General features: G+C 58.4%; 8 protein-coding genes and 1 pseudogene across 8 annotated transcripts; 4 read left to right on the top strand and 5 right to left on the bottom strand.

The window, feature by feature from the left end:
* Nucleotides 1-777: 777 nt before the first annotated feature.
* Nucleotides 778-1,810, top strand: DCS_04475 (uncharacterized protein; the record flags this gene model as incomplete). Its single annotated transcript, XM_040801784.1, has 3 exons — nt 778-942; nt 1,004-1,253; nt 1,320-1,810. The coding sequence occupies 3 exons, from the start codon at nt 778-780 to the stop codon at nt 1,808-1,810; spliced, it is 906 nt and encodes a 301-aa protein (XP_040656817.1).
* A 214-nt stretch (nt 1,811-2,024) lies between these two features.
* DCS_04474 (acetyltransferase, GNAT family) lies at nt 2,025-2,858 on the bottom strand (the record flags this gene model as incomplete). Its single annotated transcript, XM_040801783.1, has 1 exon — nt 2,025-2,858. One exon carries the CDS (start codon nt 2,856-2,858, stop codon nt 2,025-2,027), a length of 834 nt encoding a protein of 277 aa, XP_040656816.1.
* Nucleotides 2,859-5,759: 2,901 nt separating this feature from the next.
* Nucleotides 5,760-7,746, top strand: DCS_04473 (phosphate permease; the record flags this gene model as incomplete). The annotated part of the gene is made up of 4 exons (XM_040801782.1): nt 5,760-6,316; nt 6,380-6,612; nt 6,691-7,275; nt 7,376-7,746. The coding sequence occupies 4 exons, from the start codon at nt 5,760-5,762 to the stop codon at nt 7,744-7,746; spliced, it is 1,746 nt and encodes a 581-aa protein (XP_040656815.1).
* A 507-nt stretch (nt 7,747-8,253) lies between these two features.
* DCS_04472 (K/H antiporter 1) lies at nt 8,254-11,231 on the bottom strand (the record flags this gene model as incomplete). Its single annotated transcript, XM_040801781.1, has 4 exons — nt 8,254-9,648; nt 9,712-10,374; nt 10,445-10,858; nt 10,983-11,231. 4 exons carry the CDS (start codon nt 11,229-11,231, stop codon nt 8,254-8,256), a joined length of 2,721 nt encoding a protein of 906 aa, XP_040656814.1.
* Nucleotides 11,232-15,466: 4,235 nt separating this feature from the next.
* Nucleotides 15,467-15,866, top strand: DCS_04471 (annotated as a pseudogene).
* A 2,196-nt stretch (nt 15,867-18,062) lies between these two features.
* Nucleotides 18,063-21,069, bottom strand: DCS_04470 (C6 transcription factor; the record flags this gene model as incomplete). The annotated part of the gene is made up of 3 exons (XM_040801780.1): nt 18,063-19,975; nt 20,062-20,070; nt 20,643-21,069. 3 exons carry the CDS (start codon nt 21,067-21,069, stop codon nt 18,063-18,065), a joined length of 2,349 nt encoding a protein of 782 aa, XP_040656813.1.
* Nucleotides 21,070-21,165: 96 nt separating this feature from the next.
* Nucleotides 21,166-21,832, bottom strand: DCS_04469 (uncharacterized protein; the record flags this gene model as incomplete). Its single annotated transcript, XM_040801779.1, has 2 exons — nt 21,166-21,567; nt 21,665-21,832. 2 exons carry the CDS (start codon nt 21,830-21,832, stop codon nt 21,166-21,168), a joined length of 570 nt encoding a protein of 189 aa, XP_040656812.1.
* A 1,519-nt stretch (nt 21,833-23,351) lies between these two features.
* Nucleotides 23,352-25,276, bottom strand: DCS_04468 (putative golgi to endosome transport protein; the record flags this gene model as incomplete). Its single annotated transcript, XM_040801778.1, has 4 exons — nt 23,352-24,744; nt 24,812-24,891; nt 24,941-24,972; nt 25,195-25,276. The coding sequence occupies 4 exons, from the start codon at nt 25,274-25,276 to the stop codon at nt 23,352-23,354; spliced, it is 1,587 nt and encodes a 528-aa protein (XP_040656811.1).
* A 1,551-nt stretch (nt 25,277-26,827) lies between these two features.
* DCS_04467 (peptidylprolyl isomerase A precursor, mitochondrial) lies at nt 26,828-27,758 on the top strand (the record flags this gene model as incomplete). Its single annotated transcript, XM_040801777.1, has 5 exons — nt 26,828-26,841; nt 26,902-26,966; nt 27,194-27,363; nt 27,414-27,520; nt 27,572-27,758. The coding sequence occupies 5 exons, from the start codon at nt 26,828-26,830 to the stop codon at nt 27,756-27,758; spliced, it is 543 nt and encodes a 180-aa protein (XP_040656810.1).
* Between the last annotated feature and the right edge of the window lie 14 nt (nt 27,759-27,772).

Here is a 27,772-nt window from a genome sequence, read left to right as displayed (position 1 = left end):
TTCGCGGCATGTCACCACATCATTCCACGCACCGTGTCCTGGGCGGCCATTCGATTTGCCAGGCGTCGTTTGGCGGCTTTGACGGTCCGTCCTCCGTCGAGGCGGCCCTCCCCACCGTCCGTCCGGCTGGTTGCGTCGGCGGCAGACCGACCGGTCATGGCACCAGCATCGCCCACGGCCGACTAGCGATGCGCCACCTATCTTGGCGCTTAAATTATCTGGTTCATTGCGAAGGCGAAGGGCTTGTTTGGAGCGAGGTGCTCCCTGTATCCATACTATTTGGTGGTATCATTCGTTAATAGTTCTCGCAAACTACGGTGATGCGCCACGGCTGCATGGTGCTTGGCACGCTGCTGGCACCTACTAATCCCACCACCAATACTTGTCGGTACCTCGCGGTGGTAGGTGGTAGGTACCCAGTACCTCATGAATGTCGTGTTTCGGTCGTAGTTTAGCGTGCGGCAGTTGTACCGGTAGCTTGCATTTCGTCGCGGTAGCTGTATCTGTAGGTAACCGTGGTAGTGTCGATTGCTGCCTGTGCCGTAGTCCATAGGTATGCAACCCAAGGACGGACGTGGCCGCCATCGATGGGGTTTCGAATGCGCCGTCGTCGATTGGATGGAGACATGACACGACATGCTTGGTGGCATCCCGACGACTCTAATACAGTACATCTACTCGCCTCTCCGTCTTGCCGTACCGTGGTCCATTTCGACGACGAATACCTCGTGCAGCATACACACCTATCCGCCCACGTCCCGGTCTCGCGCCGTCGCCATGCCCGGCAAGTGGACCTCGTTGCTCCTCTTCTTCGCGGCCCTCTGGGGGGCCGCCGTCTTGAGACATTCGCCGCTGCTGTACGGTGCCTCGTCCGGGCCAACCGGGTCCTGGGCGAACTCGCCCATCAACATTGTGCCGACCATGGCCTACGCCGACAACGAGGTAAGGGTCCCCCCGCCAGGCTCCCGGCTCCGGGGACGATGGGTGGCTCACGGGCAAGCAGGGTGACCTCTTCGTCGCGGCCGCGGGCCACATGGCGCTGCTGCACAACACCATCATCCGCGGCTTCAACTCGATCCACCAGCAGGCGTCGCACGTGAAGCCGCAGGACGCCGCCGATTTCCTCTCGTACACCAGGACGTGGCTCAAGTTCCTCCGTGCCCACCACGCGACCGAGGAGGCGACCTTGTTTCCCGTCATCAAGGACGTCCTGGAGGACCAGAGCGTGCTGGGGGAGATGCACCACGAGCACGGTACGCACGCGTCCGCCAACCCCTCCCCCCCCGGCCGGCCTGATGACTGATGACGCGATGCCGCAGAGCGCTTGCATGGCGGCCTTTCCGAGCTGGACAAGTTGATCGCCTCGACGGACCAAGGGGCGCCCTACGATACCCGTCAGCTCCTCGACATTCTCGAGTCGTTGCGCCCGACGCTCGAGTACCACATGCACCACGAAGTCTCCTCGATAGCCGAGCTGTCGAGGCACAGCAACGCGCCGGCGCGCAACTCGACCGAGGCCACCGCCGCCGGCGACCTCATGGCCACCTGGGGCAAGAACTCCATCAGCAAGGGCGGCCTCTTCGACATGGTGCCCTTCTTCCTGCTCAACACGGACAGCACCGTCGACGACGGTCGGTGGGTCGCCTGGCCAGGCATGCCGAAGCCCGTCCGTTGGGCCCTCGTCAACGTCGCCGGCGCCGTCCACGGCGGCTGGTGGAGGTTCGCAAGCTGCAACGGCCACGGGAGGCCCCGACAGCTGTATGCCACGCCCGTGGACGACGAGGCCGAGGCCAAGAACGCGGAGCTGTGATTGTGTCTAGGGTGGCTGCATGGGGAGCCGTCCTCGCACACGCGCCACTGCGTACGGCGCTCGTGGGAACAAGCACACGTACGTAGAACGCACCAGCTGAACATGCACGTCGGGAGGCCGAGGCTTGTGCGGCACTCTTGAAAAAAAAAAGGATGACATTCGTACGCTTGCTTGTTTGCTTCCTTGCTCGCTTGCTTCCTTGTGGCTTGCTCCGCTACTCGGCAGTCCGTGACCGACGACAATCGGCGAGCGCGTGCGCCAACGCCTTCCGCGCCTTCTCGTCGCGGCTCCGAAAGGGCCGGTTAAATGTGCCGTGGAGCGGCATCGCGCTGTTGGCGTGGTGCGGGTCAAACGTCAGCCGGGCCTCGTCGTCGGCGCAGGCGCTCTGCGTCGTGGCCACGGCGAAGCGTAGCATGTCGGCGCCGACACCCTTGGTGCGGTAGCGAAGCTTGGTCGTCCAGGCACGGATGAGGCCGCCGCGAGCCGCGGGAGAGCCCTTCTGCGAGCGGGTGCCCGTCGGGGCGGCAGGCTCGAGGCGCAGGACGAGCGTGGCGATGACGTCGTCGCCGAAGCGCGCCGCCAGGACGAGGTCGTCGTCGCCACCGTCGGGCCCGGCGATGAACTCCCTCCAGCGGAACTCCTCGGCGAGGGAGATGTAGGGCGAGGTGAGCATGCGGACGGCGGCGAGGTAGGCGATGACGAGACCCGACGTCGAGATGACGGCCGTGCCCAGGTCGTGCGCGCTGTGACGCCAGGCGGCGACGCAGGCGGCGACGAGGGCGACGAAGCAGACGGGGTGGAAGATGACGGCGAGGGAGGCAAGCTGCCGCTGCTGGGCGATGCTGTCGGCGACGAGCTTGAGCGCGTCACGCTTGTCGTCGTCGCTGCTGACAATCTCGTACGACAGCGGCGGCGGCTCCTGCTCGGCCGTGTCGGGGACCATTGTGGTCGCCGCCATGCTGGCTGTGGTCGCTGCCGTGGCTGTGGCCGTGGCCGCGGCCGCCGTCGACGACATTCCGGAACGCTTCGACGCAGGCTCTGAGGGCATGTCTCGGCAAAGAGAGACGGGCGGGTGGATGGATGGATGGGAGGGGGAGCGAGGGACGGTTGGGAGGAGAATACGGTGCAGGCCCCAACTTGCAAAGTGTGCAGCTGCCAGTACATGTGCCGCAAGTACGCTGACGTGTACAGATGGTGTGTCCGCACCGCTGTCGGGGGTTCGGCGAACTGGGGAGGCAGGTATAAGTGCGCACTTGCACGGTAGTTGAAATTAACCTCGTGGTGTCGCGCCTTCCTTGAACAACCGAGTGCTACGGAGTACTTGCTGTACCGAGTAATTGCGACTTCCACACACAGAGTGTAAGTACTGTACTTAGGTGTGCAAGTAAGTACGGAGTACACCAGCAATACGTCAAGTAAGTACATGTACTTTGGTGTAAGTACTCCGTGCCACCTTGTGAATGTACATGTACTTAGTTTACTGCGCAGCACTCGATGTGAGTGTACATGTACATGTAAGTACATAGGTACTGTAAGTACTTAAGTACTCTACGGAGTAGCATGTACTTACAGTACAGTAGTACTGTACACCAACAACTACCTCTTGCCGCGTCTTGAAGTAATTCGTCAATTACGAGCACGAATGCCATCGCCATCAACAGAATACGATTACATTACATACTTACATGGAGTACGAGTACTAGTTCGGGCTCACCTGCGCCGTTCGGTCCAAGAGTTCGACAACTCCTGCCTTCTGCCCCGCGCACATGTCGCGAACTGCGCGATCCATACGTGACAGAGCCTTTGCGCGGGGTTGGGAAGGTGAGCACGTGGGCAGGAGACCGGGAGTGAGTGGGTTGCCACTTGCCAGTCTTCCTGCACGCTGCGGCTGCACCTGCACCGGCAGTCGCCGATTTGCTGCATCCATCCAGGTACGACCTTCTCTTCTTGCCTTTTCGGTGCTCAAGGACTCGATGTACTGGATACCTACGTCTTGCACCATGCTGCACGGTACTGTCAGTGCATGTGCTTGCTTGCGAAAGTACATGTACGTGCAGTAATTGGTGCATGCTACCCGTGCATGTGCGGAGTGCCAAAGGCGCATTTTCCATCGCCCACATTCTCACCAAGCCCACACCGCCGGCCCAACGTTACCACGCCGTGAACGCTTGCATCTTGGTCCCTGGTTGAACGAGGAGGCGCCGTGCATGTGTCATTCGACATGACCGTTCGACATGCTACGACACCTCGCCCCTCCGAAACCTAGTGGTGCCACCGAAATGATTCTCGGTGCGAACATCAGCATGCCGACGCCATCGTCCCGTCCTCGTCCCCCTCCTCGTCCTCGTCCGACGCTGCGTGAGACTGAATCGACATGGGCGTTGCATTGGGCGATTGCCTCCGGTTCCATTGCACCTACGCCTACGAGAAAGGGAAATACTACGCACGTATAGCATGGCGTAGGGGCAATACTGGTAGGCGTCTGTCGACTCCGTTTTGTTCTTGACACTCGCATCCTCACCATGCGAGCCTAACAAATTCACCCCTAGTACCGTACTCCGTACGAAGTAATACTTGCAGCACAGCACACCTACTTACTTACTCGTACTTACTTGCTTTGGCATACGAGCACATGCACACCTGCACCGACATGCCTATACTACGCTGTGCTATGACTACATGTACAGCACTGTAAGTAAGTACATGTACGGAGTACTGGACAGTACGGAGTACCAAGTACTAATTCGCTCTCAAACTCCCTTCGTCACCCTCACGTGCCGACTTCCCCATAATGAATGGACGTGCTGACAAGCATCGAGATGAAGCCACGCAGTGAGGGTCCAGCTCCACCGACCGTCCCTCGCCGCCCCACGCCGTCGCCCGTTCCTCTAGCCTCTTACAAACCCCTACCTGGAAAGATGGGAGAATCCCACAACGTGTCGGGCTCGTGGCCTGCCATTGGCTCGCCCTGCAACCTCGACTTTGGCCGGCGCGAACTTGTCCGGCCACTTCCAACGTTGCCCGGCATTTTTTGGGGAACGCCCGCCCAGCCGATGGATGCTAGCCTCGCCAACGCCGGACCTGCAGCCAAGGAGAGTGCGGCAAATTTGCTGTGAAAAAAAAAACCCAGCTCTGTCTGGCCCGTCCTGCCGACCGCGCCCTCTCCATACCGTTCCCTCGTTCGGCCCGCTGCTGGCAAGAGCTCGAATGAGAAGCCCGCGTCGACTACCCGTGGCGTCCCAATAATATGATGCAGGATCCATCGAGCGACTGCGGGTACTTCCAGTCGCCGTCGATGGAGTCCCGGCCTGCCCAGCCACCAGGTGCGTTCATGTAAGTACTTACACCGAAGTGAGTGAGTGTAGGCGCACCTGTACGGAGTCCTCCTCGCTGCAAGTACAGTACTTACATGAAACCGCACTGCATGTACTTACTTGCAGGATGCACTTATTAATACTTACAATCGCATGCCCTATCGCATGCCCAGACGTAGCACGAGTACCGCTCGCACATTGACCTGCAGTACATGTACTGTACATGTGCTACTACGGGTGTACATATCATACCTACTTACTTAACTGCTAGGTGGACTTGGCCGCGTATTGGCAAGTAAGTACAGTACTGCAAGTACGTGTGTGTTGTGTAGAGTAAGTATGGGGTATGCCCCATGAGGCATGCCCCATGGAGGAACCCCATGAGGGATCATTACTTATGATGGCGGTGCAGTATAAGTACGAGTGTGGCATCCCCGTCGTGTCGGAAGGAACCTCGTCATCTTCCCGTCCTGCTTTCCTTTCCCCTACTTCACTCACCCTCCACTGTATTGTCTGTCGCACACTCCGCACGTCACTCCTCACGCATACGTGTGTGTGTTTGTGTGAGAGAACGAGAGTGAGAGAGACAGCGAGCGGAGAGCTTCTCTTCTCTTCTTCCTTCGAGTAGCCCTGCCATGGCTGCTGCCAACGCCTCCAACATCCCTCCGCCGCCCGTCGTCGTCAAGACGTCCGGCGGCAACTCGGCCTACCACAACTTTCACAATGACTTCGCCCACGTCGCCGACGTCAACGAGCGACGTCGTCTCGCCCTCGCCGAGATCGACAAGGCTCCCTTTGGCTGGTACCACATCCGTGCCTGCGTCGTCGCCGGCGTCGGCTTCTTCACCGATTCCTACGACATCTTCACCGCCTCCCTCCTCACCGTCATGCTCGGCATCGTCTACTTCCCCGGCCAGGGTGCCATGCCCAAGAGCTCCGACAACGCCATCAAGCTCGCCACCTCGGCCGGCACCGTCGTCGGCCAGCTCGGCTTCGGCATGCTCGCCGATGTCGTCGGCCGGAAGAAGATGTACGGTCTCGAGCTCATCCTCATCATCTTCGCCACCATCAGCCAGGCCTTGACCAGCGGCTCGCCCTCCTGCGACATCATCGGCCTCATCATCTTCTGGCGCGTCCTCATGGGTATCGGAATCGGTGGCGACTACCCGCTCTCGAGCATCATCACCTCCGAGTGAGTTGACGCACCGAGACCCCTGCTCTCCCCCTCCTTGCTGACGAGCTATGTGCTCTCCAGGTTTGCCACCACCAAGTGGCGCGGCGCCATGATGGCCGCCGTCTTCGCCATGCAGGGCATCGGCCAGCTCGCCGCCGCCCTCGTCATGCTCTTCGTCACCCTCGGTTTCAAGGAGTCGCTTGTCGGTGCCGCCAGCACAAAGGTCTGCACCGGCGACTGCCAGGTCGCCGTCGACAGGATGTGGCGGATCCTCATCGGCTTCGGCGCCGTGCCCGCCTGCATTGCCCTTTACTGTAGGTACCCCGATCCCCCATCTGCCGCACTCGTTCGGTGGGCAACCGGGATCCCGAAGACTGACCGGGCCGACCCAGTCCGCCTGACCATCCCGGAGACCCCCCGCTACACCTTTGACGTCGCCCGCGATGTCGAAAAGGCCCAGGTCGACGTCAAGGCCTACGTGGCGGGCAAGAACGAGGGCGAGCCGGATGCCCTTGCTCAGGTCGAGACCAACCGCGCCGCCGAGACGGAGCTCGAAGTTCCCAAGGCCAGCTGGACCGACTTCTTCCGTCACTACAGCAAGCTCAAGAATGCCGGTCTCCTCCTCGGCACCGCCGGCTCGTGGTTCGTCCTGGACGTGGCATTCTACGGCTTGTCGTTGAATAACGCTCAGATTCTCGACACCATTGGCTTCTCGACGGACCAGAACAAATCGAGCAACGTGTACCAGTACCTGTACAACATTGCTGTCGGCAATCTCGTCATCGTCCTGGCCGGTGCTGTCCCGGGATACTGGGTGTCCGTCGCCACCATTGACACGCTCGGACGCAAAAAGATTCAGCTTGGTGGCTTCATCATCCTCACCATCCTCTTCATCGCCATGGGCTTCGCCTACCACAGCTTGACGGCCAACGGCCTGCTGGCCATCTACGTTCTCGCCCAGTTCTTCTTCAACTTTGGTACGTATTGCCCCCTACCTCCTGACCTTGGTCCTCGACGCGGACGCATTGGAGGAGTGAAGTGATGATGGAGCACAAGGCTCACATAAGCGCCGCGCAGGTCCCAACACGACCACCTTCATCGTCCCCGGCGAGGTCTTCCCGACGCGTTACCGCTCCACCTCGCACGGCATCTCGGCCGCCTCGGGCAAGATTGGCTCCATGATTGGTCAGGGTGCCATTTCGACCCTACGGTCGCGTGGTGCGACCCCCGGGAACCCCAGTCCCTGGATGGACCATGTGCTCCAGATTTATGCCCTCTTCATGTTCGTCGGCTGCTTCACCACCCTTCTCATCCCCGAAACGGCCCGGAAGACGCTCGAGGAGCTCTGCGGCGAGGACGACTACACCACCTCCCACCACGACAACGTGGGCGGCGTCTTGGAACGGGTCTCAAACGAAGGGGAGAAGCAAGCGGACAAGACGTCGTAGCTTGCGGCACCACATGGGTGATTGGATTTTATTCCTTGTCAAATTTTGGGCGATTTAGCATGCTGTCATCGATTGTATTTATGGAATTATATCCCTCATTCTTTTATCCTCTTTCCCTGTGCAGGTGATTGCCAGCTGGTACGGGCAGACGACGAAATCTAGAAGCACATGGTGCGTCGGCATGAGACGACGCTTGGGACATTCACCACACGGGTTTTGCCCTCGCGTTTTCACTTTGAAATAAATATTAACAGCTGACTGACGAGAGCAAACGGGCCATCACGTCCCCAGATGAACGGGTGCCAAAGAAATTTCTCCCACAAGATGGTATCATTGTTCATGTACGGCATGTGTCATATGTACCATGTGTGAAATGTCTTCACGAGCAAAATCAGTGTAGAAACTATCGCGTACAGAGACCCCGTCTAGGGTCATCCAGGACTCAACCAAACGCCAAGGAAACAACTGCTCAACTGCTCGTGGCCAGCGCGCGGGGCCACCATGATATCAAGTAGGGTTCTCAACCTTCTTGGACTGCACCACCAGGAGGTCTGCCTGGACGTTGCCGACGATGAAATGACTGGCCAGGCTGCCGAGGCAGCGCCGCGGCTCCTCGCGTGCCTTTTGGTCCTTCTCGTCGACGCCGACCTGCTCGCCGCTTTCGCGGCCGACGACAATGAGGCTCGGCGTCTTGGAACCCTCCTCAACGGCGGCGGCGGCGGCGGCGGCATGCTGAAGAAGCTCCTCCGCCGTCGTCGCGTTCGTGGCGGTGTCGAAGCGGACACGCGAAGCCATGTCGGTGGTAAGCTTGGAAGAGGCGATCTGGAAGAAGTCCTCGGACGCGGGCGTCGGCGTGATTGCCGACGTGGACGGCTCCGAAGTCGTCGAAGGCGTGGACAGACGGGTGATGGTGGCCGTCGCCTTTGACTTTTCGCAGAGCTGGAGGACGAGACGCAGGGCGAGCACGTCATCCACGTGGCCAAAGTACGGTAGGAAGATGTGATACGGCTTGTTGGAGAGCGGGGCCGCGGGAATTTCTTCCTTGAGCACGCCAAAGGAGTAGGCCCTCACCATCTTGGCGCGCTCCGACTCCTTCGCCTTGCTCTCGGCCTCGTGGTTGTGGGCGAAGAAGACGGCAATGTTGTGATCGTTTGCGTCGAAAATTGACTTGATGAAGGTGCCGTACGACGACGTCATCTTGTCGTCGATGGTGGCTGGGGAGAGCAGTTGCGAGTCGCTCAGCGCGCCCGTCTCGCTCCAGGGGACGACGAGGAGGTCGGCCGACATCTTGTGCGACTTGGTCGAGAGGGCCTCGGCGAAGCGCGTCTCGGGCATGATGGCGACTTCGCCCGAGGCGGCGAGGTTGTGCAGCTGACCGACGGTGCGGAAGGTGTTGACGATCGGGTCGTACCGGCTGTACTCGGCCACCTGGGAGACGGTCATGACGGACGAATCGCGGTCCGTCAGCTGCAGGAGGCGGATGCCGTGGGCCCAGACGGCTCGCTTGGGGCCGTCGGCGAAGACCGAGTTTTCAAACAGGTCCTCGGACGCGTCGCCCTCCGTCTTCTCGGTGATGATGTCCGTCGATTGCGGGTTGCCGAGGAGCGAGAGGAGATTGAGGAGGGCTGGCATGCTGTCGAGGCGGAGGTAGACGAGGAGCCTGTTGAGGCGCTTCATGGAGGAAACGCTCCTTGCCGTGTCGCTCCCCTCGGACGACGAGACTATGGGAGCGCCCGTGTCCCAGTCAATCTCGCCGCGCTTCCACGCTTCCAGCTTCTGCTGATAGGAGGGAGGGTAGAGGACGGTGACGATGGGTGTGGTGGCAAAGGTCGCCAGGAGGGCCATGACGACGAAAATGGTAAATGTCCTGGTGGTGAGGATCTTGGCTTGCAGGCCAATGTTCTATCGGGTCGTCAGGTGTGCGCCGCAACGGAGGGGGGGGTGAAAGGGGGGGGGGGTGCCTACGAGGACGATGAGCTCGACGAGACCCTTGCAGCTCATGAGGACGCCGATGGTGAAGGACTCGCGCCAAACCAAGCCGTTGATGCGGGCGGCGATGGAGGCGCCGATGATCTTGCTCGCGATGGCGACGATGGTGGTGGCGAAGACGTAGCCCCAGGCGAGCCCCGAGTCGAGCAGGCCGAGGTTCGTGTTGAGGCCGGAGAGGGTGAAGTAGAGGGGCAGGAAGATGGCGCCAATGAGATCCTCAAGCTTCTCCATGACGCGGATGTTGAACCTGTTGTCGCGCGGGATGATGAGGCCGGCCATGAAGCCGCCGAAGATGGCATGGACACCGATGATGGCGGTGAAGAAGGCCGAGGCGAGGGCGATGATGAGGATGAGGGAGATGACGCTCTGGGACGGTTCATTCTCGATGCTGCCGGTGCGACGAAGCGTCCAGATGAGACAGGGCTTGACGATGAAGCTGAGAAAGAGCATGTAGCCGACGCAGCAGAGCAGGATCCAGAGGGCGGTGAGGCCGTTGCCGGCGTTGACGAGGGCGACGCAGAGGGCGAGAAGGATCCAGCCGACGACGTCGTTGGCGACGCCGGCGGAGAGGGTGATGATGCCGACCGAGGTATCGAGCAGCTTGAGCTCGGTCAAGATGCGGCAGAGGACGGGGAAGGCCTGGGGGGGCAGTCAGCGGGCGCACGGCAAAGCGGGGGAGCAAGGGGGTGGGTCGGGAGATGGCACGGACGGTGATGGCGATGGCAATGCCGATAAAGAGCATGAAGACGCTAAATCGGACGTTGGCGAGCTCGTCGACGTCAAAGGCATTGTAGACGCCCCAGGCGAGGGCGCAGCCGAGGCCGAAGGGAAGGGCAAGGCCGAAGATGGCGACGGAGGTGGCGACGCGCCAGTTGCTTATGAGGAAGTGAACGTCGGTCTCGAGGCCGATGATGAAGAGGTAGAGCACCAGGCCGAGGTTGGCGACGAGATTCAGGTTCGGAATCGAGGCAGGCGGGAAGATGGTGGCGCTGAAGTTGGGGATGCGGCCCATGACGGAGGGACCGAGGATGATGCCGCCAACGACCTCGGCGATGACGCGAGGTTGGCGGATCTTGGAGAGGGGCCAATGCAGGAGGTGACAGACGATGACGATGATGCAGACCTGCCATCGTTTGTCTGTCAGTAAGGACCCGGGTGAGGGACGGGTCGCGAAGGGGTTGGTGGGCCGGGGTTGATGGACAGGCGGACGCGGACGGGAGGCGAAGGAGAGCATGGGGGGCGCCTACCTGGATGATGAAGAGAATGATGGGGTTCGTCGGATCGTAGACGGTCGGGTTACTGCCCTCGAGGACACCACCCTGGTGGGGCGCCCGCTGCGTCGTCGTCGCCGCCGCCGACGACGAGGACGAGGTGGCGGAGCTCGACGACGAGAGGGTGGACGAGATGGTGGCCGATATGGTGTCCGAGAGGGTGGACGACAGAGCGTCCGTGAGGGTGGACGACAGAGTGTCCGAGGATGTGGTGGAGGAAGCCATGGTGACGGCAGGTTCGACGGGACGAAGCGGAGAGGCGACGAGACGAAGTGGAGAGGCGAATATGTCGACGATGGACGTTTGACGACGACGACGACGACGACGACGACGACGGTAATGTCTCGCTGGGCGGCCGACCTCGGGATGTCTCGACTCGACGGCCTGGTGCCGGCCAGGGAGTTGGTTGGACTACGAAGTGGTCGATGACGCTTCGCTGGCCAAGGGTCAGTCGGAGCTGGGACGGGAGGTAGACATATAGCAGGGAAGGCGGGATTCCATGGCGTGGAAGATGCGAGGTGTGAGGACGTGTCGAGCCGAGTTGGACGTAGGAACGACGGACGGCAGGTAACAAGGTTGGTTGGCTGATGTGATAGATGATACATGTCCCGATGCGAACGTGTGCTCGGGCAGAGGAGCAAAGGAGCTAAGGAGCTACGGTGCAAGCCCGCTGGGGCAAGGCGGCGACCAGTTGGGCAGTGCCGGTGCGCTGTACCCTCCACCTGGCACCCATTGTCAGCCGTTCTGGGCCCCATTCACGCGTCAGCGCAGCGGCGACTAGGGTCCGTTAGCACATGCCTAGTGCCCCGTGGCGCGACCCAACGCCTACAGGCGGCGATGGTTAGCGGGGGCCCGGCCGTACGAGTTGGACACCACCGCAGGGTCCATGTACCTGTACATGCGAGAGCACACGTTTTTCCGTCCGTCTGCTCGCTCGACTCGTCGCCCGTGCATGACACGACGATTGCCGGCCCGAGTCTCTTGCATGCATGCAGTACTTGCACATACTCGGCACAGCGTCACGCGTGGACACGCCTGCCGTTGCATGCGCACTACACAGGTCGGCACGAGTTTGCACGCGACACAGGCTACTCCGTACATGCTCTTGCAACTAGCACGCGAGACGAACCAGTTTGCCGGAACGTCAGCGTGCGAAGGGAGGAGGTTGGCTGGTGTTGGTGATGTTGGTGAGTTGGTAGCGGTGTTGGCGTCGGCCTTGATGCGTTGGTGCGCTGTAGCCGTGGCCGTCGTTTTTGTACAGCTACATGCGTCCGTACCTGCGCTGCCGACCTAGCACCGTACTCGGTACGCAGCCGCCGGTAGAGTTAATCGTAGCTTGTCCACTACGGCTACCTAGTTCGAAGGTACTAGTGGTGCTGAGACGCGCTGCTCATGTGACGTGCCCCTGGAGCAGAATAAGAGCCTGCAAGCACAGTACGTACGGCCCAGGCACGGTACGACGACAATGATGTAGCAGAAAGCACGGACGCACAGGTGTTTGGTGCTCGGTAGAAACAGCAGAGTGCCCTTGCGAGTAGCACCCTTGCGGTGGGGGGCAAAAAGTATGGAGTTACGACGTCGCCCCCTTTGGTCGTTGGTTGACGCGGGGCCGATGCTGCAACGGCGATGGTGAACTACGATGATTTTCAATTCCGGCACTGTACACGTGCAGCAAAAAATGCCCCTACGCACCTACCTGTACGATGGCACGTACGTGCTTGCACGCGCACAGTACGTGTAGCTCGACACTGGGCTGGAAGCCAGTAGCTGCAAGTACTTGCAGGTATTAGCAGCAAGTCGCCAAGGCCCATCCGAGCTTGGCGTTGAATGACGACGACGACAGACGACGCACGAGCAGGAAAGCGGGTGTGAGACATGGAGGCTGACGCCGGGTCAGGGCTGAGATGCAGCTCCCCACGTGTTGGACGGAGATGGCTGCGAGACAGGAAGCAAGAAGGGCGCAGGAACGCGGGACGCGGCCAACGAGGGATGGAGACGTTGGACGGGATCGCCGATTGTCTGTTGTTATTGTTGACAGCCGCTTGTCGTCGCTCGTCGTCTGCCGCTGACAAGTTCGTGCAAGCATTTGCAAACAAGTACAGTACGTATATATGTACTGTAATAATGCTGCACAGAACGCGAGTACTCCGTACCGTTATAGGTATGGTGCCTCGCACTTGGGTACGGCGCACCAAAGTGTACTTTCCTCCCTGCGGACCATGGTCATGTGATACGAATACGGGCTGAAGATGGCTTGCTTGGCTCAAGGCGGCAAAGGCAAAGGACAATAGCAACTTGTGCAGGGCATGCAGGCGGAATGTCGTATGATTGCCATCCCGTTCATCATTGACGCGGCATAGTAGACGAGCGAGGCGTCAACCGTCCCCGGGCAGCATGCGTGGGTTGTGCTTAGGTGTCAGTACGTGGAAGATTTGCAGGTTGCAGTGGAACACGTGAGGTGCAAGTGTGTTGGCATTCAAACAAGTGCTTGCATGAAACTAAGTACTCCGTACTTCGAGGTATACGGAGTACAACTACCGGATTGGAGCGTGTGTGCGTGCAAGTACCTCCAGTCATTGCACTGTGCTGTGCGGAGTCAGGTGCGTGTCATCGTACAGTGCCAAAGTGCTCCGTGCATGTACAGGAGGAATATTGCACGGAAATTGTGCATCGAGATGGTGAAAGAACCACAGCACCACGTAATTACTCCGTACGGGGCGCATCGTTGCTGCTGTACGGAGTACGGAATACGAAGGACAGTATTCGTACATGGCAAGTACGTGGGCTCGGTGCAGACAGTTGGCGCTTGGATTACGGAGTAGTTGAACATGTATTATTACTATTATTACTTACTTGCCGTATGCTAACAGTGTGCACCTCCAAACACGTACGTCCTTACATGTAGTTGTATACAGTACCTAGTAATTAGCTATAATAGTGATGCAGCACAAGCATAGTCGCCCTAGTGGTCCCCCACAAGCCATGATCCGGTAGGCCAATCCTGTGCCGGCGGCTGACCAACCCCTGCCGCCCTCCGCGAGCACCTTGCTGGATGCGCCGCTTGGCGCTGAAAAGCCCTCGCAGCCCCCGCGGCAGGGAATCTACCTGATCTGAGATGTTGATACTTGGGGTGCGCTAGTGGGCTGGGCGCTAGATTGCCAGCGCCACGACCGACCCCGAACTCGCACCCATATGCGTACGGTGCAGTGCCTACTAGCTAGCATGTGCTCGTATCCCGTAGGCTACGCTTGTGCATGTACCGCGCACGTACTTACTTCGTACAGTAATTACTGCACTGGACGTACTTACAAGTAAGTACGCACTCCGTACCCCGTACTCCGTACAATACTTAATACTTACTCGTATACCAATTGCTGTTGTCCGTACTCGGTACCGCCACCTGGCCTTGGAACGTGCTGCACAGGCACACCAATCTGTACTTGCAAGTGCGATTACTTGTACTTACTTGCTGGCAAACGAGTAAGTAACTGCTACGCCAGAACCCCACAATACACGAATCATGATGGCAAAAACTCTTGAATATCGTACTGTACATGCCTGCCTCCACTGCCAGCACGCCCGCCAACGTGCCGCTCGACAAGTATACAGTACTCGCATTCCGCACTTGCAGTAAGCACGTACGTGTAAGTACTACCTACTCCGTACTCCGTACTGTAATTACAGTATTAATGGTCACTTGCACACGCTCCCTTGCTTCGCAACTCAGGCATGTGCAAGTGCATGTACAATTACTGTATTACATGTAAGTACGTACGTACTGTGCTGACCGTACAGTACTGCGGGGGTGGGGGGGGCAATCAAACGAATCGAATATCTCTCTGTAGGTCACTTTCCTTACTGCCAACGTTGCAAGGGTACTTCCACGACGATAAAGACAAAGGTGTAAGTAATACTCCGTACTCCGTACTGTAACCAATAAACAGCTCCATAAAAGTGCCTGAGGCACGTATTACTGCACCGCCATGCTCGCTTCCATCTCACCACCATTCATCCAACCTACACCCACCTCGTTTACGCAGCGACGAAGCAGGCCCTCTTCTCTGCACAAATACCCCCTCCACCAGTCACTGCTTCTGCTTGCAGAGACCATCGTTTGCAGATGTGCACCATGCACACCCAACGTGATGTGCGAACTCGCTGCGACATTCGCCAAATCTCGCCTGCCGTCCGGCAAAGTCAGCATGCACGCACTCACCGTTCTTCAAACCCTCGTGTCCTGTATGGCACGCCAAATAATGGGGCATATATAGATGGCATATTGGAACACGTACGGTATGGGATGCCAAGTTGGCACTCGGACATTTCCCTCCACCCGTCAGCCATGGCACGCGTCGCTTCTTCCACCGCAGCGACCGACGTAGACATCACTCCCATACCCGAAATCGACCAATTTCAGTAGCCGATTGACTTGCTGCTCCTCGAGCCGTACGTCCGTCGCCATGGGTTGCGTCTGTACCAAGCTGCCTCCCAACGAGGAACACCCCGACCACAACACCTATCGCATGTAAGCGATCATCCGCCCTCTTGGCGCCGTCTGTCCCCGTTGCCTTGGCTTCGCCAACTCGGACCTTCCTAGCTCGCACCCCATTGGAGGACATCTCTGGGGACCCAGGCCCAGCTCTGCCTATCGTGTCGAAGTTGACGTGCGCGTGCCGACTTCACGGTCGCGACGCCGCAATCGCCGCCGCCGACGACGACGACCTCCTGGACGCCACGCGAGTCGACGACGACATCACTCGCATGCTCGACACCAGCCACCGCCGCATGATAGCCCGGAACCAAACATCGCCGCTCCCTCCAAGACGGTCGATGACCCATCTCCGGCATCCAACAACATAGCCGTGGAAACTCCGCCAGAGGTTGTCCAGGGAAGTTGATGGGCTGGCCCTTGACCTGATGATGATCTGAGCGTCCAATGTAAAGCCAGCGTTCCAGCGAATACGCACACACAAACACACAAACAAGCACACGTATATGTATATATACGATGGTGCATCTGTTCAACAACCTGTTCCGTGCCCTGTTCCGATGGTGACGGCCCCAACTGCTCTTCCTTTGTCTGCTTCCTGGCACCAACCGAGCTGACCATGAAAATGACGAAAACGCATGCACATGTTCGGCAGTGCGCTCTGCGTGCTCGCAAAGTGGCATGATTCGAACAATGGAATGCATCAACGGCCGTGGAATCATCTCAATTCATGCCACCCTCCATGCCTCTACGAGGGCAATCCCCCTTTTCAAGCTGTCTGGAAGAATGGCGACCAACAAGCATCCAGTTGAACCTGTTTCACTCTACAACCTCGCACAGTCAAATCGTCGACTGGAATTACCCATCGTCGAATGGCAAACGGGACTATTCCGACTTCTCCTACAGCTTTGGCATACAGCATCAATGGAGAACCGCTCTCCTCGCACGCAGATGCGGGCCACGGACCGTCACCGTCACCACCGAGAGTGTATCTCTACCTTTTCTCGCCATCGCATCGCATTCGTGCTCATGTCCGTCAATCCTCACAGCGCCACAGGGATGACGGTGGACGAGCCGAGGAGATGGCGCTCGCGGCACCGCAATGGAGAATCCGTGCTGTCACCTCATCAACAAGCTCGTCGTAGGACGGGCAATTTGGCGGGGCTCATGGGAGCGTTGGGGGGGCCGCGCTGCCTCTCCTCCATGATTGTTGATGGCCATATGAATGGACGGAAATGAAGAGGAATCGAGTGTCAACTGCTGACCAGGGATCAGGATGAAAGTCAACGATACCAGCTCCCCCGTTCCCTTTCTTGACAAGATGATCAACCAGAGGATTTTTTTCAAATGTAGGTCGTGTGCTCGCAGAAGAATGCTACATGTGCAAGGGACGGACCTTTCACTCGGTCCTCCGGCACCAGCACAATCAGCCTGTCGACGACACCCTGTGCACCTGTTCCGAAATCGATTTCCTGCCGTGGCACGAGCGTAGCAAACAACAAAGCCAAGGCCCGTGACTGGTGGATTGGCACCACATCCATATCGAAAGCAGTGAATAACTTCCCACGTCACGGCTGTGACCGGCAATTTACTCCTACCGCCCATCATGGCCTTGTTCACCCTCCGTTCTCTGTTCGATAGCAGTTGCACAGCGCTTATATTCGGTCGAATGCCTCGCCCCGTCATGGACCTTTTTTTGCATCTCCCCTCAAGCAACCCAGAACCGAATCGTCATCTTTATGCAATATGGGCTGCGGAATGAGCACACACAACGGCTTCCGGGACATGGTTCCGGAGGAGGCGAGGACTCGTAAACCCTCGTGAGTCCAAAACGGTTCATTCTCGGCAAGGAGAAATGCTGACCCTGCCAGGCAAGCGAATGGTCGTCCAGACAGCAGGTTGTCGAGCTACGACCCGAGCACCGCTGCGCTCTTTAGCGCTGCGACCGCATTCTCTCCCGAAACTTCGTCCGGCGCACAATTCGATGCAGACTCGCTGCCTCGTGCAACGGGGAAAACTCCCGCACGATCCACTGTTCCCCGAAAACCCTGAAATGACGGGGGTCCCGCCTCCAGGCGTCTGTCGAGTTTGCATCAGTTGAGCAAACAGCATTGAACTTTGAGCATCATCTTTCTCGGCACAGCTGCCTTGGATCAACTGATTGTCGTGTCCAGTCACCTGTGTCGTCCTTCACAACGGCGCGTGATGTATCGGGAGTAGGACAAGGCGCAGGCGTATACAAGCGGTACGTGCCATTTTGGATGATGGGTGGCCACGGGGAATGAGCCGAGAGTAGGCTGGGTATCTTGGAAAGCATTGAATAGAATAGAACATGGCCAAGGTGGAGAGATTTTGGAAGGAGGCGTCCATCATCATAGTTCTCGGTCGTATGCCCCTTAACAAGCCTCCTTACCTCGAATCGTTGCCTCGACGAACGATGGCTGGTTGGAGGATTTCAATCGGTAAAAGTCGCGATTCCGACAGTCGGGGGGGCGATAAACAAATGGAACACTATCAGAGGCAGAAGCGTGCTCGTTGATGGCGTTCAATATTGCATTCGTTGGGTATCAAATAAGCAAAACGCCATGGCCCAAAACGTTGAGGCACTTGCACATGTCCCATGATTCGTCAATCTGCCCCCTGATGGACCAGACCTTTTCCATAATCTCCATGGCCTCCTTGATCGTTCCGAATATCTGCAAGGGGCCGAGGCGCTGCGCCATGGTCCGATACGCATCCTGCTGCTCCGGCGGCGACAGGCAGCCGGAGAGGCAAAAGGGCCAGGCCAGGGCCCGCAAGGACGCGCCCCTGGGGACCTGCGACAGCAGCTCCGTCGCCTTCGCCACGGACCAGCGAATTTCCGGGTTCGACGGCTGCCAGCCGGAGATGACGACGTTGAGATAGCTCAGGGTCGCGAGCAGCCATATCATCTGATACGTCGGGTGCTCTTGGGGGTCCGAGGTGATGGGGTCCGAGACGAGCAGCTGAAACCGAGGTTGAGCGGCCTCGTGGGCCTGGGCCTGGGCCTCGAGCATCTGGAGGCCGCCCTTGATGGCGTCCGAGAGGACCTGGCCGCGAGAGACGAGCTCGTTCACCGACAACGAACCGGTCTGCTTCTGCAGCCGCTTCCACGATTCCAGCGCCGCCACGTCGGCCAGGGCCTGGACCATATAGTTGGAGAGGCCGAAGAAGTCTTCGAGGAAGAGAGGTCCGGCCGGGACGGGCTCGACGCCGCGCGGGATGGTGACGCATCCGGGGATGACGGCCGGCTGGTACGGGTACAGGCGCGGGGCGTTGCCGAGGGTGACGCTCGAGATGACGTCGATGTACATGATGGTGGCGGTAAAGAAGCGCAGCGCCGCTTGGTTCGTGCTCCACGGCCGTCGGAGACCGAGCTCGGGCGGTGGCCACTTTGGCGTGTAGAGGTCGTTGAGCGTCTCCGTCCACTCCTCCGGCCGCGGCACGATCTGCAGGAAGAGGGCAATGGCGGCGTCGAGGTGCATCTTCCAATTGTCCTTTTTGGCCGTGGCAACCTCGAAGAAGAGCATCTGGATGATGCTCTGCATGACGACGAGGCCCTTTTGCTTGTCAAAGGCGGTGCCGGCGTTGAGGATGCGCATCTCCTTCTGCAGCTCCTTGAGCCCCAGCTCGAGCTGGCTTTCGAGATTGTGCACCATCCTGGCTGTGCATTCTTCGTGCTCCTCCTGGCCGTTGGCGAGCACGATGGCGAAGAAGGCGCTGGCGAGGGAGATGGCCGTGTGGTAGACGCAGCGGTTGCTCTGGATTACGTCGAGGATCCAGCCTCGACCGCCGGCGAGGACGGGAGGACGGTAGTGCGGAAACAGGTAGGGAAACACGTAGTCGAGGTAGATCATGAGGAAATGTATGTCCACGTCCGGCGTCGAGTCCGGGTCGGCCTGTCGGCTGAACAACTGGCTGTGCCAGGGGCCCTCGCGGGGCGACGTGCCATTCGTGTTGGTCGACGCCGGCGTCGAGCCCATCTCGAGGCTGCGCGGTGACGGATCCGTGTCGGATGCGCCGGACATGCCTGGCGTGGCTTCCGCGGGCTCCTGGCTGCCGTGAGGGCCGTGTGCCGGCTCGTTGTCATCGAGGTTGACCGATCGGGTGCCCGCTTCGAGCATCTCGAGGTACTTGCGATCGCGGCGAGAGCTCGCCTGCTTCTTGACCTGAGCCTTGATCCTGACACCCATCTCTCTTTGCTTCGGCCCGCCATCCATCCAGTCTGGCTTTTCGTCCTGAAAGTAGCAGGTGATTTCCAGCACACGACAGGTGTCGCATACGGGCCGATTCTCGGCACATTTTTTGCGCCGCACACGACATGTCCAACAGCCTTCCGACGAGCGGATCTTGCTGCCGGAGACGAGCTGCCGGAGAAGCGACATGTTGGGTTTTCCCCAGATGCCCAATGGTGGTTGGCGATGCGATGAAAGGTAGTCGGAGAGAGGTTGGCGGTTCTGATCTGGTTATGATGTCAGCACAAGACAAGCACGGAATAATACATGTAGGTACTAATTTGTAGCAACACATTGAGTGAGCGATACGTACCTTCATGTACTGTACTTGTGTCAAGTGGAAATCACTGTGCCATTTGTCAGCCGGGCCTCACGTCCACTGTACGGTGCACCAACTAGCCTTGTTAAATGTTGTACTGTGCACTAATATCAGTACACACTGTACAGCGCACCAGCTGTAGTGCGTGCAGTACTGTGCATCAACCTTCGGATACCTACTTCGCACTGTACAATAACCTTAGTCCAACACTTGAACCAACACAACAAGGGAGTGTTAGTGTTGCATCAGAGTACTCTGACATATAGGGATGGGTTCTGGGGGCGGATTTGATTTATTTCAAGCTATTATTGAATTTCGACCGGCCTGGTTCTCCCTAAAGTATTTGGCTCGTGTTGTAATCGGTGATTCCGACAGAGTTCCTTGATCAATACCATCCGCCTACCCGGGAGTCGTGCCTGTGCATCAAAATGCCCAGCGATATAACACGTGTTGATATCCCCAACTTCAAATACTAGATATATTGGCTTATATTTCTTCATGGAATCCAGCAGAGACGTCTGCTACACCATCAACTTCCTCCCGACAAAATCATTTTCTGGTATGAGCTCATTTACATCGATGCTTCGTTAAGCCGCCATGGAGCGTTTGCCTTTTCTCCAACAGCCCCAGGTCCCACCATCCCTCAATGCGGTCTCGAAGCGTCCTGCGCTTGGCGTTGGTCCCGACCGGCGGGCGAACAACTGGCGGTGAGCGCAACGTGTGAGGCATCTTGGAAGAGACGGGGAGCTTGAGAGGCACGGGAGGGACGGGAGACAAAGGAGACACCGGAGGCAAGCCATGGAGCGGACGTGGCCGCGGACGAACTTCACAAATCCGAGCCTTCATCTTGCGCGTCATGCTTGTCGCCGCCGTGGGGGCTGGTGGGAGCAACACCGGATAGGCCAACTTGATGCCGAGACCCAGGCTAGTGTCGAGGCCGTCGGAGGAGTCGCTGTCGTAGGCATGCTTCTCCTTGCTCGGCTTCCCAGCCGAGGTCGTCATGGCCACGGTGCCAAGGCTTCGAACCTTTTTCGTCGGCACCGGCACCGTCCTCGTTCCCACCTGGCCCCTTCCCGCGCCGACCCCACGGCGGCACCCTCATTCGATATCCTTTGGTCCGGGCCGCGAGCAGGCCCCCTTGATGCGCTTCCACAGGCAGGCTGAGACGACGGAGGAGACGAGGAACAGGATGCACAGGCAAATGCTCAAGCCCCAGATCGACTTCATCTTGAGGCAGGACGCTTTGGGCGAGTCGACCCAGGTAAAGTAGCGGTCCTTGCGGCCGAGGTTGGGGAAGAGCGACTGGATATACCAGGCCATTTTGCCGTCGTCGGAGAATCGAGAGCACGAGAGGTAGCTGACGGGCTTGCCGATGACGCAGGCGACGACGATGAAGGCGACGAGGCAGAGTATGTCAGCTCCGGCCGAGATGAGCAGCGGGAGCATCGAGTCCCAGTAGAGGATGTAGTTGATGGTGACGTAGACGGCGGCGAGGCAGGACTGAAATGGCCATTGCATTTGTCAGATGGGGTTGCCAATGACAATGATGAATGGAAGGGGAAGAGGAGAAGAAAGAGGAGAAGAAAATAAGACGTACGACGACGAGAGTACCAACGAGGGCCGACGGTGCTTCATACTGGGCCGTCTCCAATTCCGATATGAAATTGGACGTCAGGCCGATGATGGTGATGAGCGCCACCGCCTGCATGGCTCGCATGGCAGTAAATGTCAAGCCCAAAGCGCCGGGAGCCGGAGCAGTTGACATCCTGGCGGTCGCTGCGGGAGTGACGAGCGAGAGATGAGGGCGCGAAGAGAGGCAAGCCGTGCGAAGGGGAAGATGCTTCGAATGGAACGGCAGAACAACTGGCGAAGGGTTGGGGGAAGAAATCTTGTCCAAGTTGCCCGACCGATGGCCGATGAAAAATAAAGAAATCAAGTTCTTGCTGCAAGACCGTGGCAGCCGGACGACCACAGACTCTTGCGAGTGCAATATGAAGCTGGAAAGGGAATCTAAGAAACGAAATGGCAGACCGGACCGGGACCCGAACCAAGATATTGTGCTGCAGGGAAGGGAGAATGAAAGGAGGAGAGAAAACAGGAGGTATGGAGACAGAGACAGGAAAGACGAAGATTGTCGGGGAGTCGTTTGCTGGAGGAGATGGCTGGAAGTTGTTGGTGATGATCACCTAACTCGTATATATATATGTCGGTATAGCTCCCATGCAGGTTCACCGCCGTGCAACGTCGATACAAAAAAAGAACTTGATTAGGATTTCGAAAAATAAAACAAAAAAGAGGTCGACGCAAGAGACCCAGCCACTCGTTTCAATCTGGTAGCCAGTCGTCTGTCACGGTCTCTGGTGCGTCGATACTCCAGATGCCGTCAAGACGACGTGAGACGAAAGGCAGTGTGAGCAGCCGCCGGCGCAGCCAATCGTCGCTGTGGCATGGGGGGTTGTTGACGGATGGAGTCGGCGCTTACTGACGCAGGAATAGGCGCGCCGCCGAACGGTTCCCAAGTAGGACTCGTCCGTCCCCCAAAATATGGCATCCTGCAGGGGCAATTATTGGCTGGCAGGGAGGTCGTTGCCTCGCTGGACCCGGCTGTGAACACCTATAATTACACCACGTACAGTGCTCAGTAAGCACACTAGGTGCTTGAACTTACAGTAAGTACATGCAAGTACACGTACATGTACTCCGTACTGTATGCCATAGAAGTACTTACATGTCCACGCACTCGCACGTACAGCACTCGGGTATTATCAATAACTCCGCACAGAACCCTGTAATACTATAGAAGTACTGTACGTGTACTCCGTAGGTGTAAGTGCCTGTCAGGTCTGTTCTAGCAGGTGTGAATCACAAACAAACGCACCACTGTCACTGGTGGGCGAGGGAACGGGTGAAACAAACGATTGACAGCTTTGACGACTTGCCGCTTCAAATAGACCCATGTACTGTCAGCATGCGCCCTGCCTCCCCGACAACAGTGTGATGAAGCATGTTCAATCCATCAACTGCGCCCTGATAGGACTGCGCGGCGGCGGGTAGGACGGTCCGAGGACGTGCGGTTCTGGTTGCCGCCAACAATTCGCTGAACGAGAGACTGAATTCAATCTGCGCCAATACGCCCATCTAGGCCCTCAGTCAAGTAGCATGCTCAACGCAAATTCTCTCGACCTCTGCCTCGCTTCCTTGCCCGTATTGATTGGAGCCATGTACAGCATGCACATGTGCATGCACCACCCGCACGCTGCAGCACAGGCCGACCGACGCCTCCCTCAGCCGAGCAGGTCGTCGGATGCGGACCCGCCACCAGGAGCGGCAGGCTTGGACGAGGAGGCGGCCGGCGCACCCCAGATGCCCGCGCTGCTCTTCTCCTTCGCCAGCTGGCCCATGGCCGGCCCGGCACCCATCGTCGTCGTCTTCTTGATGCCCCCGCTGGCCTTGCCCCACAGAGCACCGAAGGCGTCGCCGCCTCCCGCACCCGCTGCCGGCTTCGCAGCCGAGCTCGGCACGGGCATCGTGTTGGCCATCGTCGTCGGTCCGCTCGCCGTCGGGGACATGGCCGACATGCTCGCCCTCGACGACGTCGCCGGCGGCGCTTGCGTCTGGACCGTGCCAAAGTAGTTCGGGCCCGAGCTCTGGAAACCGGTCGCCGCCTTGGCCTGCGCCTGCTGGGGAGGCGAGGTAAAGGCCGAGTAGCTGCCTCCGGCGGCAGGCGCCGGCGAGATGGACGATGTGCTGACCATCTGGCTGAGGCCTGCCTGCTGGGGCGCCGACAGAGGCTGCGGCGCCGCGAACTGAGCCGCGGGGCTTCTTATCGACGCCAGCGGGGCCGAGATCGGCTGTGCGAAGCCGGTCGAGGCCGCCGGTGTGGCTGATTGAAAGTCATCAAACTCGTCGTCGTCGTCTTCGGCGGCGGCGTTGCCGGAGCTGGCAAAGTCGGCGAGGCCGCTGGTGGAGGGGGCCGCTGTCGGCTCGTCGAAGGAGAACAAGTCGACCTCGGGCTCCTTCTTCTTGACTGGCTCTGCCGCCGGCTTCGAAACGGCCGCCCGCTCCGTCTTCCGGGCAGGCCTTGATGAGGCGGCAGGTCTCTCGTCCTCGTCGAACTCGTCGTACGCTTCAAACCGATCCGACCTCGTCCCGGAATCCTGGAAACCGTTGTCTTGGCCGCCGAAACCGCCGCCGTCGCCGTACACGCCCCCAGAGTAGGCGCCAAAGGTTGTGCCGCTACCACCACCGCCATCACCACCACCACCGCCGCCGCCGTAGCCGGACGACTCGTTGCCGAACCCGCCGTACCGGCTGCCGCCGGAGTAGCCACCGCCCAAGGTAGCCCCGCCCTCGACACCTGTGTATTTATTCTTCGTGGCCCGCGCCTTCTTGCGCTCGGTCCGGATGCGGTCGACGTCACCCAGCAGGTCGGCCAGCTCCTTGGCTCGGTTCCGCACGTTGATGCCCTGGTCCTTGCCGTTCTGGTCGATGAAGTGAAACTGACGCAACATCTTCAACAGCGTTATGTGCCCCCTGGCATCGTCAATCACACGCTCGGAGCCGTGCTTGATGAGGAACTCGAGCAGCTGCAAGGCCTTGTAGATTTGACGCCATTCCTCGGCCGACTTTTCCGTGAATCGCCGATAGATCATGGGCATGACCTCATTGAGAGTTTGACTGCCACCGCCCACTGTCAGCTGCACTATCCCCTGCGGTCAAGCTTGTTTTGGGACAGGTGACGAACTAGTTGAAGGTACCGTTCGCGATCTCCTGCATCGTCGTCGTCGAGGCACCCCAAGGCTCGTTGTTTGTGGCCTCTCGTACCTGCCTTTGGTTAGACATGATACCAGCCAACTTCAGGCCGGGAACGCACCTTGGCCTCCATATCGGTGTAGTTCATGACCGCTAGGTGGTGTGTCAGCACTGGATGTTCACGGGAGGGGAGCGGAGCATAAATGGGAGGGGAAGGACAGGAAGGATTGCAAAGGAAAGTCATGAAACAAAGGAATGGACAGGATAGGATATTATAGGAGAGAGTAGGACAGGATAGGACAGTATAGGAGAGTGAAAGAGGGGAGAGGAGCGCGCAGGAGTGCGCAGGAGTGCACAGGAGAGCTGCTGACGAACCATTCTGAGCTTTCCGGAACCCGGCCTTGAGGTCATACAAGGTCAGGTTCGAAACGGTGTTCTTCAAGTCGTTCAGATCCATGTTGACAGAAGAGACGTCACCGGAGCCGTAGTCGGCGCAGAGTCGATTCAACGGCAGAGTCGATTCGGCGACAATCCCGCTCGGTAGGCGTTGGAGCTGGATTCGATGCGCTGTCGCTATCAGTTTGGGGGGGGGGGGGGGGGGGTTCGTTGGACGCTTGACTAAGATTAATCCGGGCACGGAAGGATCACGTGATCATAAAGCCAATTCCATGTTTTATATGGAGTACGGAGTACGGAGTAAGTACTTAGAGGAGTAAGTACTTACTAAGTACTGTCGATGCAAGTACAGGTATCACAGCCTACACAGTACGTGACACAGCGATCGGAGTAATGCCCAAAGAAGGCACTGCAAACTGCATGACAAAATTGAGGGCAAGCCAAAGGTGAGAATATTCTTTCAATTACTATCCGTATGTTGTTGCATCCATGATCTGGTGCCACTGTGCTCGTTTATGCACGCACATAGTATGTCTCGTCTGCTCCCGCACTCCGAGCTGGCTGAAGAGGTACCTGAGACTTCAGGCGTAAATGGCTTGCCATACTAAACTATAGTAAGAGCTGGGACCGCAGCCAGAAATTTCACCCCTTTTCAGCCCGGCAAAGGACAACGAAGGAGCGTCTGCCATCATTCAATCATTCAATCATCGATTCATTCGTCATCGCTCTAATCCACTCGTATCTTCGTAATATTCAGGTGAGTTGCCGGTACCTGCCTTTTGTCACGTCCTTGCAGCAAGTGAGGCACACGTGGCTTTCAAGCCTCCGCCTATTTGTCAAGGAGAGTCCCAACCGATGCGTCAACCCATCCATCATCAGAACCATTGCGCCGCCAGCCGAAAGTCAGCCACGCAACATCGCCCATGTTCTTTCCTTCGGAATAGAAATCTCGCATGGCTGCCTTTCGATGTGGCTCGCATCATCCACAAGCGTCGGAGGATCGCGCAGGCTCTGCACAGACGCAAGGCTCCTCGTCATGCCGCTTTGGTTGGCCGAGCCGATGCTGACCACCCCCAACATCCCCACAATTCTCTGCTCTGTTGCTTTGGTGGGTGGCCAGCGCTGCCCGGCAACGAAGGTCGAAAACTGGTTACAATTGCGTGTAGCCCTGTTCGTGAGGGTGATGGCATTGGACCGTTTCGATCGACTCTCGAGCTGCCCCAAGACCGGATGGCCGGCCTGAGCCATTGAGTGCCCAAGAGAGCTCTGCTCTGGTTTCGAAGCTTTGCTCCGCTTGAGCTTCGCCGGAACATCTTCCCGCCGCGTGTGTGAAAGCTTCTGGTGCGCGGAAGCTTGCGCACGGTTCACGTGATCAACCGTTGACCCTCCTGCTCCACCAACTGTCCAACAACGCCCTCTGGTTGGCCTACTGTCCCACAGCTAACCTGTTACCCCTCGAGTAGCCCCCAAAATGAGATCAACTCTCCTCCGACCCCTCCTACCCCGCTACAGCCTTTGCAGCCCCGGGCCAAGATCTTTCTCTCTTCCACAACTTACTCACACTTCCAACACATTCCGAGCTGCACGATTCTTCTCCGCAACGTCCGTAACAATGGGTAACAAGGTGTACGTACCGACTTGCAGCTTCTCTTTGTCCATGTCCCACAGCTAACGCAATGTCTATAGTTTCTTCGATATTGAGTGGGAGGGCCCTGCCATCCAGAATGGCAAGCCTACTGGTCCCGTCAAGGGTGAGTTTTCCTCCGAAATTCCTCGTGATTCCATTGCCCTGCCCTGCCCTGCCTCTTCGATAGCTTGAGAGCGTTCATGATCACAATTGCCATCATCCAACCCGCGCCTGGCACCGGCTGCTTTGTCTCATCTGTTTGACTTTCGTACCCGTTCTCCTTCTCGTCGGCCGCCTCCGTGTGTTGACTTGCCCACGCACGGCTCCTTGCTCACCATTGTTGTCCAACAGTCCAGACTGGCCGCATCAACTTCAAGCTCTACGATGACGTTGTCCCCAAGACCGCCGAGAACTTCCGCGCTCTCTGCACCGGCGAGAAGGGCTTCGGTTATCAGGGCTCTTCCTTCCACCGCATCATCCCCGAGTTCATGCTCCAGGGTGGCGACTTCACCCGCGGTAACGTACGGCAGCGACTCTCCTGACATACTAGACATTCTCTCACAGCTTCCAGGGCACTGGCGGCAAGTCCATCTATGGCGAGAAGTTTGCCGATGAGAACTTCAAGCTGACGCACGACCGCCCCGGCCTCCTGTCCATGGCGAACGCTGGCCCCAACACGTAAGAGTTTTGTTCCGTCGCGTTGTCCGGTGCCCTGCTAATGCCCAATAGCAACGGCTCCCAGTTCTTCGTCACCACTGTCGTCACCTCGTGGCTCAACGGCCGCCACGTCGTCTTCGGTGAGGTTGCCGACGACGAGTCCATGTCTGTCGTCAAGGCCCTCGAGGCCACCGGCACCAGCAGCGGCACTGTCAAGTACAGCAAGCGCCCTACCATTGTCAAGTCTGGCGAGCTGTAAGCTGAAGACGTGTG

Source organism: Drechmeria coniospora, chromosome 02 (genome assembly GCF_001625195.1).
Source record: "Drechmeria coniospora strain ARSEF 6962 chromosome 02, whole genome shotgun sequence".
NCBI lineage: Eukaryota > Fungi > Ascomycota > Sordariomycetes > Hypocreales > Ophiocordycipitaceae > Drechmeria > Drechmeria coniospora.
The sequence above is the reverse complement of the archived record's forward strand: the minus strand, read 5'-3'. Positions and strand labels throughout refer to the sequence as shown.